Genomic DNA, 12,393 nt, shown 5'->3' on the forward strand with positions numbered 1-12,393 from the left:
GCATGCACAGACCTTGAGACAGATTGGTGAAGGAAGCTTTTTCAGTCTTATGATTATTGAGTGAGACCAGGAGAGGAATGACTGTCTGAAAGAATCTATTCACTGACTAGCCAAATATTTAAAACTACAATAGGAAACTGTAGACTTATGTTTCCCTCATATCTTTTTTTGGGGAAATCTTCATTATTGATTTAAGCATTAGTAATCCTGTATGACTCTGTGAATCTCCATGAGGTGTGATGACTACCGAATCACATCATGACATCACAGAATAGTTGCTAAGGACAAATGCTTTTAATTCTGGAAGCGCTAACGTTTCCTTCGAACTGTGTGTGTATACGCCCACATGCTATGCTGCAACAGCAGATGTCCAGCAAATCACTTCTGATTGCACAGAAGCCCAGCGAGTGAGCGAGGAGAGAGAGAGAGAGAGAGAGAGAGAGAGAGAGAGAGACAGAGAGAGAGAGAGAGAGACAGAGAGAGAGAGAGAGAGAGAGAGAGAGAGAGAGAGAGAGAGAGAGAGAGAGAGAGAGAGAGAGAGAGAGAGAGAGAGAGAGAGATGGTGGTCCATGGTCTGGTGTGGTTTGATGCTGGATCGATACTATAAGTAAATAAAAGGCTGCTAAGCTTGTAAATGTTTAAGTTTAAAAGGGGAAACCCCGGCACTGTCAGAACAGCAGAAGACCCAAATGTGCCAACTGTACAACATCCAGTAAACTGAACTCAGAAAGCCCTCCATCGGATCAAAGATGAAAACAAACTGAAGCTTTTCAAGCGTAACATTCAGCTGCTGGCACACGTGACTTCATCATGCTATTGATTGTCATGTCCACTTAAACAATTGATTTGTTAATGTTTACATTGCTTTGATGCATAGTGTCGATTCTGAAAAAGAGGTTGTGATGACGTAGTTATCTATCTATCTTTGCGAGTACTTGCAGAAGCCCCTCGCTAGGCAGGGGAGTATGGGTAATTCTCTCTGAATAGGGTCAAGCACTCAAGTTCACAAGGGTAAAAATAAGACAATTGGATACAGTGAGAATAGTGGAAGAATTTAATGAACATCCCCAACGGGACTCTAGGCTCTTTCTCTCTCTCTGCCGCTCGGCACCAGTACCAAGGCCTGCTACAGCAGGGAAGAGAGAAATGATTTCAAAAGCCAGGAGAAATCCAAGGGGATCCACCAGTAGCCTGCCTGACAAAGCCTCCGGCAAGAAAGAGAGAGACGAAAAAAAGATGTGTGCAAGCAAGCATGTCGCCACTGTCTGCGATAGCGAGTGTGTGTGTGTGTGTCCTGAGAAAAGACTTCTTACACCGCAGCAGCAAAAAAAAAAAAAAAAAAAAAAAACAATTTGGAAAGACGAACACACCTTGTTTTAGACACATTTAAGTGGTCCCTTTCCCAGCCCGTCTCAGTAACATAAAATGTTTATTTTTGTGCCTAGGAAGCTATATCTTTAATCACCTGAATTACCCAGCCCGCTAGCATGAGCTAGTCATTACATATTTACCTTTGAGTGAGTCCTGAACGGGGCCGGGAGACGCCCCATCGAACATGCCCCCGTAAAACACCCCAGCAAAGCCCTCTTGCGGGGCACCAAAGGGTGAAGTGCCAAGCCCCCACGCCCGCTTACCTAGGACTCCGCTGTGCTCGATGGGATATTCCAGCAGAGACGTGGGTGCCAAGGCATAAGGGTAATCGTAGGGCGTGGTGTAGATAATGCCCCCGTCAGGCGTCGGGGGCACCAATGTAGGGGTGCCGTTGGGTAGCACGGTGGCCATCTGAGTGGGCCGAATGATGTTCATAATGGGGGTCCCTGCCGGAGTGGGGGGTCTGAGGGCAGACTGGGGGAGGACCTGACCCGAAGGGGATGCAATCAAACGCTGGCCTTGAGCAGCCGCTGCCGCTGCTGCAAGAGAGAACGCAAGGGTGGCTGCCGTAAACGAAAGAGTGAAAGACAGAAAGAGTGAAAAGAGAGAAAGAGACAGGATGACACAGAGAGAAAAGTAATGGGAGAGATAGAGCCGTAGAAGTAGGTTTGGTGTGTGAACGTGTGTAAAATTTTCAGAGCAGAAGGGGGAAAAATAGAAATGGACAGAAGGCACAAAAACAGATGTGAGAAAAGCACAGGCAGGGAAAGGAAAACAGAAGTACATGAAAAGAGGAAAAAAGAGGGTGGGGGGAAAAATAAAGGAAAATTAGTCCATGCGATGGTCAATGAACAACAACAAAAAAGTCACATTCTAAAGCAAACTAAAACAAACCCCACAACCAAAATCATTACAGAAAATGAAATCAAAACTAAAACACAAGGAGAAACTGATGATTGATCATAACAGGGCAAACCGATCATCAAAACACAGGCACTAATACACAGAGTAACTGATTTAAAGCAGCACATCTGAACTTACTGTCCTGTGTGGCATGCAGAGGAGGCACCACTTCATGAGCTAAAACATGATGCTATTTCTTAGGGTTGTAACTCTACAGTGGACTTTCTAGAATTGATTCAACAAACTTGCCATAAGCTTTCCCACATGAATCAAAACCTCCACATGCCACTGGGACATTTAGCGCAGATGTTGAGAGGAAATAACCACAAGGGCTGAAAATTAAAATGCTTCTAAGCATTCTGCACTGAAGCCAAACAGAGTCAAACAGGTGTGCTTCTTCCAAAGAAATGTCCCTGTCATATATATCCAAATATGCATGCACACAATCATAAAAACATACACCATATATAACAATCATGCAAATGTTACTTTTGAGAGCAGTATATACAAGCCCAAATCTCTCTGTGTCAATGTGGATATGCATTGCAGTAATGGATATGTATGACATGGGCAGAGTTGTATGCAAATACCTTTGAGCAATAATACACATTTATGACTTGAAGACAACCTAAAAATCACAATCATGCAGCAAAATGATTCTGTACGCCACACCACGATTACACAGGCTGTGATTGCATTTGGAACAGCTTTGAAAGGAAGTGGGAGAAAGAGAAAGAGAGGGAGGAAGAGAAAAAGAGAGAGAGGGAGAGACAGAGGGAGGGATAAAGAGAGACAGAAATACTAGACTGTGGGCAGATGATTAGATGTTTTCATGTGGAGTCTGCAGTGGTAAGGATTCTTTCTTGAATTAACACGAGCATCTTGTCTGATGAACTCTAAAGTGCTGTGCTTTTTTAATTGCTCATTTATGGTCAGAATAAGACAGCACAAAAAAAAGTCTTCTATACGTCACTGCATGTGTGTGTGTTTCTTCATTTACACATGGATTAAGGATGGATATAAGAGATGGATTATGGCTAACACATTCAGGTGTGATTTTGTGCGTGTAAGTATTTAAAAAAGTGTCTTTTGTCACTGTGAACACAATCACAGCTGAACTCATATCATTTCTTAATAGTTGTCTTGTGGGTGTGCTGATGTTTAAGTCATTTTATTCAGGAGTGTGTGTTTATACAAAGCTCCTTAAGTGTCTAAGCTGTTGGTGTAAATGTCTCTCCTTACGCGTTTTTATGTTGGTGTCTCTGTATGTTCCGTTCAGAATGGCCAGCTCCATCAGCTGCATCTTCTTTAGATTATCTTCTCCTTCCGCCTAAGAAAAGAAACAGACCCTCATTACTCAATCAAATTGGTGAAATCAATCACCAACTAGCATTAAAGCAAAATCAGGTTGGTATTTAAAGTGACTGAGTGAATATATAACCCAAGTGAAAATTATTCATAAAAAGCTAATAACAATGATAACTTATATATATATATATATATATATATATATATATATATATATATATATATATATATATATATATATATATATATATATATATATATATATATATATATATATATACATACATACATACACACACATGGATTCCTAGAATTTAAATGAACATTACTAATTAACTAACTAACTAGTGTTGGAGTAAAACACAGTTAACAGATCTACTCTCAGCAGGAACTAAAAAGTCTAGTGCTTCTAGACAGGGAAGGATGCACACTTTTGATTACTAAGAAAGAGTAAAGAGTAAACCAAACATGAGATCTCTCAACACAGAGCTACTAAAATCCCCCCAAAATGCAAAGGGACTCGTATTTCCAACTGCAGAGAAGAGGAGGAGAAGAGAGAGAGAGAGAAAGACGGAGGAGCAACCAGCTGAATTCAGATTTACATATCAAGCTACAGACACACTGGAGGACTGGGATACCTTTAACTTTTCATGGTGTTTCAGAGTTAACTTAGGAGAGCACACATCAAAGGCCAAACTACTTTGACAGACACCATATTGGAGTGGTATTGTGAGAGTTGCCCTTAAGGGACTTTGACTGCAGAAATAACTACTATAGATTAGTCAAAATCTACACATCCACATGACTCAAAGCTGAGAGAGACCCTGAGTAATTTCCTCAATCAGAGAGAAAAATAAAAACTGCATTGAAGCTACAGAATGCCCCCGCATGAATGACTCACCCATTCCTATGCACTTCAGTAATTCAACAGAGACACATTCTCTTATAGAAAGTTTAGCTTTTGTTTGAACCCTTCACAACCGAGGAGCTCATGGATAGCCATATCACTCATGTGAAGACAGAACAAAGAAAACAGACCCAGGTTAAATCGAACATAGCGCAGAAAAGAAAGGAAAAATCTTAATTTGTCCACTTGACTACTTCTGAGCCAGACAAAACACTGATAAAACCGCCGTGTTCGGCGCCGTCCTTCACACATTTCACCTAGGATTAGTCCTGTAAATTTTGTGAGACCAGATCAAATCCTCTACCACTAGCCTATCATACACAGTGAAAATGAACAGAAATGCACACATTGAAAGTTTCCAATGACCGAGCAGCATTCCTGTCACACATCCTTCCTCCGCCTTACAGATGTCTGTTCGCTCTTATACTGGCCAGCAGATCTCAGTTTCGGCACAGCTGCTCTAATACTGTCTGAACTGACAAAGAGTCTGCCATTCAACAAGGGCAAAGATCTGCTCCAGGGTTTCCTGTTCAAGCATACACACTGGTCCTCAGCCAATGAGGGTGAACCACCACTACAGAGCCCACCGATAGATACGATAAGTGCCAAAAGTTTGTCATTTACTTGCCCTCATGTCATTCTACTTTCCACTAAAAACAAAAGAAGTTAATAGGCAGAATATCTAGGCTACTCTTTTTCCATTCAATGTGAATGGACAATCACAATTTTTCAGTTTGAAGCTGACTTTAATGAGAAACCATCGCTATATAAACTACTATAATAATAATAAATAAAAAAACTCAAGGTTAAAAAAAAAAAAATATTGTATTATAAAAGATTAAAGCAATGGAAAGAGGGAAATCAGGGTCTGGGGCAGCCGGACCTATTTATCCCTCTAAGAGGGGTGAGGAAGAGGATAAACGAGACAAAAAAGCCACAAAACACCATAAACAATCACGCTCTCATTTCTGCTGAAGCAGGACTTTGTGTTGTTGGCTCAGCTCTAAATCCAAATAACAACATCTCAGTGCTGACCGTAAAAGAAGATTGAGTCGATTTTCTCTCGTCCCACAAACTAAGACTTTGTTTCTGGCTCATTCTGCAGTGTATTTAATGAGACTGCAGTGCCTCTGGTCAGTAAGAGTAACTCCCCACAGGTCTGCGATGACAGGGGTTAGTGGAGCAGAGACTTCCTTCAAGGGCCGATGACGCAGCTCCTCAGAGTCACTGTAGAGTGGACATTTCTGTTTGAGGTCAGGTCAGATTTTTTCCTTCATTCTTTTTTATACCATCCTCTTTCTCTGATTCTTCCTCTCGAGATACAGGAATTCACAGGATGTTTGTAAAAAAAAAAAAAAAAAAAAAATATTGCAGGCGAGAGAGGGGAGGAAGTAAAATAAAGGAAGTGTGCGTTCCAGAGAGCTGTGTGTCATCAGATGGGGGGAGGCTCTGGGGAGACATCCCTCTGATTTAAGCAACAAAAGCTGACACAGAGAGAACGTTTCCACACACACCCTGGGTGCGAGACATCAGGGAAGGGCGCTCAATAATCCTGCTCTATCCACAGGAATCAGATTCAATCAATGGGGTCTATTTGTAAGGGCAGCGGAGTGAAGCGGCTCTCATTGGATGTGGGGGAGGACAGGGAACGGTAGACTGTGAAAGCAGAGGTTGTGAGCACATCAATTTTGCTACACGCACAGAACTACAGCATTTCCTCTACATAATAAATCGTTTACAGTCATTTCTGAGGCCATTTGCTTTTTCAGTGAGATTCAGTAGATCTGTGGTGTCCACAGCAAGTGCTTACGTCCATCAGAAAATCTTGCATGCTTAAATTATATTGGAATGAAAGCCAAGTCAGGCTTTTACAAGTGTTTCCTTTCAAGTTGCAATACAATTCAAGATCATCTTTTACTAAAACACAGACCACCAGATAAGAAAAGTGGACCAGAGAAACATTTAAGAAAAAAATAGAGAAAAATCTAGGATTATTAGCATTACCTTTGTCACTTCCAGCACTACCAAAGTCCCCTTTAATACAAAAATATCTTTCAACTCCACCCTCACCATCAAATATTCAACAATCTACATGATACAGACAGTTTTATCCACCTCAGAAATAATTTCAAAAATCCTGACTGTGTTGTGAAAGCTTCAGCATGAGCTTCAGTATGAACTTCAGCAGTCATCCAGTCAGTGAAGAGAGATTACTGTGCATGACAAGCAGTTACACCACCCTTCTGCTGTCAACTGCATGGAGGTAATGCCCTGCATACGCTCAGACAGTTAGCTTGAGTGGAACTAAACCTGAGCTCAAGACATTTTCAGAGTAAAACTACTAATGTTTTCCTTTATTTAGTTTGTTAATGGAACAGAGGGTTTAAAGTTTGGAAGAGTAAAGCACAGATGTGTTCCTCGTTTGTAATGGTAATTGAATGGACTTCATTGGAAACTTTCACTGAAAAGCTAAAAATCTATATCCTAAATGTATATATATAATAAATGTATATATTATATATTATGTATTTAGATATATATATAAACAAAAATAAAAACTGAGGCTTTAATGGCTTATTCAAAAAATATCACAACTCAAGATCAGGAATTTGGATCCACACATAAATGCAATGGATGGTGATTAAAATGCGGGGATTAAACAAACAAGCATTCTCACAGTGAACCTAATTGTATTACATAGAGTCAGTTAAATATCTAGGCTAAAAATGCAAAAGGTTGCAAGTTTGATCTCTGAGCAGTCTTCCCCTAAAGCAAGACGCACAATGTGTGTCATATACATTGCTTCGAATATAAAGGTCTGTGAAATGACCACCATATGAAAATGTAGGCCAGGTTGGAGTGTGATAGCTGTATTTAAAATGCTTCACAGATGTTTACATGCACTGGACAAAGGCACCCATCCGGGATTACGCTGGATTTTGCCAGAGAGGGCTGTGAGGAAAGAGATCAGAGTGAGCGAACAAACAAAATAAAGCACAACAGAAGATGAGGAGGGAGGGGTGCAAAAACAGAGGGAACATTAAAGTGATCCATGATTTCCATTGGTGCAACACATTGTAAAACCTTCAGCTGGCTCGCCCTCTTCTCTCTCTCGCTTTCTAATTTTCCCTCCCCTCTTCCTATTTCTCTCTCTCTCTCTCGCTGCCAGACGATGTTTTGTTCTGCTCCTATGATCCTTTAATGCCACCCAATCGAGCCGAGAATATCTTGAAAGGATTTGGGAAGGCTGATCTGGAGGTTTAAATACTGCCGGATTTGCATCAGATTCTGAGATTTGAGAGTCAAAGCTGATCCGCGTGCTCTGTGCCGCCTGGGCTGTCAGCTCTGGACTGTGACCCAACCTTGCCCGCTTTACAACCCCCTTAACCTTGTATTCATAGGGGGCAAATGGGAGGAATGAATCAGTAGGGGAAAAAAGGCCTGAATAAATAAATCTGCAAATCCCAATAAAAGCAGCACTCTTATGACAGCCCCTTGAACATGCAGTGTGGACTGATGGACCATATTGAGGCTAATTTGAAAACAGTGCTTCCCCGACGGCCCAGAAGAGGTTACTTCACAGTCAAGGATAGCAGCTGCAAAGCGAATACACAATATTAAAAAGTGTTGGCCAGCGCAGTCAAGGTCTCTACTGTGATAGCCAAACTGCTCTGTGGGTCAGGGCCAATATATTAGCAAGCAGAAGGCACAGAGCCTAATATATCAATGCATGCTGCGTGAAAATATGTTTTGCTTGAGCAAAATTGGAAAACATATTGCATTTGAAAGTAACTGAATCCACACACAATCTTGATGACGTGTTCTGCTGACTTCAGGAGACACTGTGGCAATGGGGGATTACAAACGAAGAGTAATGGAGACATATTGGGCCAAATTGCAACCAAAAGCTTCTGGAGTAGGTCAGGATAAAAAAATAATAATAACTAAAAATAAAATCGGCTACTTGTCCTGTGACCAAAGATAGGAGGGACAAAATGCTCAACATGAAACCAAATTTTGGTATTGTCTACTGCTAAAGTATGCCCCAACACAATCCTATTCGCCCCCCGAAAACAGTGCGAGAAGATGAAAGGAATCATTCCTGGCTCTCTCCGTGACATTGGTTTGAGAGGATTCTCTAGATGCCAGGACTGATCCTACTGGTCCCTGGCCTCTTCTGACTCTGAATGAGCAGATAATTAGCCCAGACACCATGTAACAAGGGTGGGAGTGCAGACAGCCAAAGGGGGCACAAAAACATCCCCGTAACTAGGCTAGAGTGCAAACACTGGCGTTTCAGTCTGCAGCTATTCTCCCCAAAGTAAAAGGATTAGTAGCTTGTTCAAAGGAAATGCAGTTGGACTGATATCCACAAGGGGTCTTTTATGGGAACCAGAAGAGATTACAGCCAACTGTTTTCAGAAGAGTCAGGGGCAGGACTAACCTCAAGAGGTGGGCTGCAAACTAAGAGGTTTATGTTATTTATCCAGATAGCTTGTTACAGGAAGGAGAGCTTGGGGATGGACTCCAACTTTTCAAAGTCACAAGCTGACTTTGGGCCTCTTTCTGGAACAAGTTATGGTTGCAACCAATACCCATCCAGATTATTTGTCCAGGGCCGTCTTAAATTATCTCAGCAACCAACTCAAAATGCAGATGTCGTCAAACCTACAGTCCGTTATTGCTGAAATATCATCCTTCACTGTCAGAGGTCTGTCACACTGTATGGAAATGAAGACTATGACTGAAAAAAAAAGGTAAGGGGAAAAAGGGTTGAGATGGCAGCATTAGGCTACTTAGGGATGCACCAATAATAAAATAAAATTTTACTTCTGACACCAATAAGCTGATCATTTTATTTCACATTATTGCTGACAACCGAAAAAGGGTTGATATTAATTTTATTGTATTTTGTATAAATAATATTAAAACTGCTGTAGAAAAACCTTTGCATAACCATTGACAAGGGGTTGTACAAAAATTCTCAATTATCAGCATTTCTTCCTTTGCTCTGTATTTTGTCTCTTGGGCCTATTGTTGATTTTAATTTTTTCGGGGGAGGTACAGCTAATTTTCGGATGGAATATTCAGACAGGCTAAAGGACTAGGTCATGCTAGCTGAAACCGAGTTGTTTGGTTCAGTATTTGCTTTGATGCAAATAGACTGAACTTTTTATTTTAATCTAAATTTCCTTCTTAACTAAACCTGGGAGAACACTGAAAACTGTAGCACCACTTATCCCAGCTAAATTATGCGTTTGCACACTGCTATGCAGCACAGTGTACTCTGAAATGCATAGTTAGCCGATAACTGGGAGGCCCTCAGGGTCACTGTTGGAGCACTTTACAGGGTCATAGCAGTCTGTGAAGAGTGGGCAATTGAAATCCCAGAGAGAACAACAACTTAACGAGACCGCATGTTCACTAGCCGAGATAAGTGGCATTAACCCAAAAGCACAAAATGATGCCTGTCTTTGTAAATTATGTATCGGTATCATAAAAAGATGCTCTAATAGAACAGTCAAAAAACAGTTAAATAAAACGCTCCCTGCAGCATCAGTTTATCATTTCCACTTCAGAAAGGCGATTAACATTAGACTATTTTTCAACCATAAAACAGCTGAGCAGCAGACGAGAGCATCTAAAATAATGTGATGTGAAATGGGATTTTTTTTTTGACAGTAAATAAACGGCAGTATTCTTTCTATGCAACTACGGTCTCATTTGTAGTGACACTTGTTAAGCCAGGAAAATCACTTTAAAGCTGAAAATTAAAAGACAAATCCCATTGCACTGTGTGTGAAGTGGTTCACTTCGCACATCGCTGCTTGAATTTGTGCCTTTAAAATGGCAGGTGCTCAGGTGAAAATAGGCACACAGTAAATCCCAGTCTATTCTGGGTCTGCTGTTTTCCATTCTGTTCAGTGAGTCTGACGAACTGCCAGTCCAATGGAGCGTTTGAAAATGCTGCCAGCAAAGGACGGATTAGCATACAGACCCCAAGAGAAGCATTTTCCTGTTGCGGTTCTGGTGGTCAGTAAGCCCAGGGTGCAAACCATGGCTCCAACCAAGACCACGACACGTAGAAGAGGACAGCTACTTTAGGGAAGAAGATAAAGAGGGAGTGCATACTATAAAGCAGGACTAGCACAGAAAGATAACAATCTCAACCTCTTGGGCCTCTAGTTGTGAAACGGTCCACACTGCCAGGACCAGCTACCATATCGACACCATCAGATATTGTAAAATTAAAAGTTTGCCAGCACTCCAAGAAAAAAAGGCTCTCGGGAATGTCCCATTTGGCCATATTCTCAAAATAACTAAGGACTGACACATGGTCAGTTATAAGAGGACACTGTAGTTTGCAAAGTGTACACTAAAAATAATATGAAAATCTGGCCAAAGCAGATTACGATACTGATATCATATAGTGTGATATACTGTAGATATAGTGTGACATTTTCATTTCATGGCCAGTAAAACAGCAAAATAAATAACTCTACAAGTGCATTCAGAAAAATAAAAAATAAAAAAAAAACATAAGAAAAATAATAAACAAATAAATAAGAAAAATAAACATTAATTTTGAGATTTGGTAAATGACATTTTACAGTTTTAAATCAAATGATTATTGTTTTAACTTTAAGTGATTGTTAGATGACCCAAATGCAATCTGAATGTGAAAAAACAGCTAAATTAGCATACACAACTACATATCCAATATCGGTCGATATATAACCAATACTGACCAACACAATTGACTAATACGATAAGATTAAATAATTTCTAATAACAAACAATGAAATAACTATTTTGTGAATCCCTAATTAAGAAGTTTATTCTACCCTTCTAAACTTCTCTGCATTTGCAAAATACAACACTGTGCTTTGAGCATGTCTACAGTATCAAGTCCCTTGACCCTTTGTTCTGCTTGTATCAACACTTATGCAAGGAGGAGCAACGAGCGCTGATGTCTCTCCAGCTATCTACAAGCCACGTCACAGAGGCGGCGCACAGGGCTTTTACAAGCTCACGGCTGAGGATGTTCCCATTACCCATGATCCTACACTCTAGACCCTGCAGCTGGGGCTTGAGTCTGATCGGATGCGACACATGCTCTGAAAACAGGGACACAAGAGCACTCTCGGACGGGTTGCACTGACCTGCAGGGCAACTTGCACACATTTCGGGAGGCTGTCGTCACAGGTGGCTGCATTCACTATGATTTTTTCCTGTCTTTTGTCCTCCAAGATCTTCAATGATCTCGGCCAAGGAAACCCAAGCCGTATTGAATCCAGTACAGTATGGTTACATTCCAGCCATTCTAAAGTAAAAAATGCAGCTGCATGCTTAAAGCGATAGTTCTCTCCAAAAGATTGGACCCCACTGACAAAGTCATACAGGTTTGGAACAACATGTAAATAAGGAAATTATCTCTTTTTTTTTTTAGGGTGAACTATCCTTTACATTCAATGAAATCAGCACACCACTGCCATTATCAGATGCTCAAATTTTTTTTTAATTTTAAACAAAACTGATCAGTAAATGAACATGCAATCTCACCACACATGCCAAAACCATGGCAAGCAGCCAGATTGCATTTTGTACTGGGTTGTCACATGGGTCTGATTGGAGGTGAGAGTGATTATGCATGCTCAGGAAAAGGTGTTTATTGATCACAAAGAGCTGGCTGCCCAGAACAGTTGTCGTGTCAGGCAGCGCACCACAAGATACGCAGCCCGCGAGCTGACGGCAAGAATTTGGCTGACGAGGACGTTACGCCCCACAGACCACGGCGCCTGTCGTATATTATACACCATCTGTCTCTCCCTCGCCTTTCCTCTGAACCTAAGAGTGAGTGAGAGGTCTATAACCAGGTGTATGGTGTGAAATTAACTGCGTTC

The 12,393-nt window shown here is 41.1% G+C and overlaps 1 protein-coding gene across 4 annotated transcripts in view; it reads right to left on the reverse strand.

Annotated features, from left to right (window-relative positions):
* qkia (QKI, KH domain containing, RNA binding a) overlaps positions 1 to 12,393 on the reverse strand; it is a 77,561-nt gene that overhangs the window by 3,421 nt on the left and 61,747 nt on the right. Inside the window, exons 5-6 of one of the 4 annotated variants that reach the window (XM_081347761.1) lie at positions 3,517 to 3,604; positions 1,635 to 1,910 (exon numbers count right to left, since the gene is read on the reverse strand). In XM_081347761.1, coding sequence (XP_081203887.1) covers positions 1,635 to 1,910; positions 3,517 to 3,604 — 364 coding nt within the window. Of the gene's footprint in view, positions 1 to 1,511; positions 1,935 to 3,516; positions 3,605 to 12,393 lie in introns of all 4 variants that reach the window. The other 3 variants (XM_081347759.1, XM_081347760.1, XM_081347758.1) reach the window with 3 other exon arrangements.

This window comes from Scardinius erythrophthalmus (genome assembly GCF_964197995.2).
Source record: "Scardinius erythrophthalmus genome assembly, chromosome: 19".
NCBI classification, from domain to species: domain Eukaryota; kingdom Metazoa; phylum Chordata; class Actinopteri; order Cypriniformes; family Leuciscidae; genus Scardinius; species Scardinius erythrophthalmus.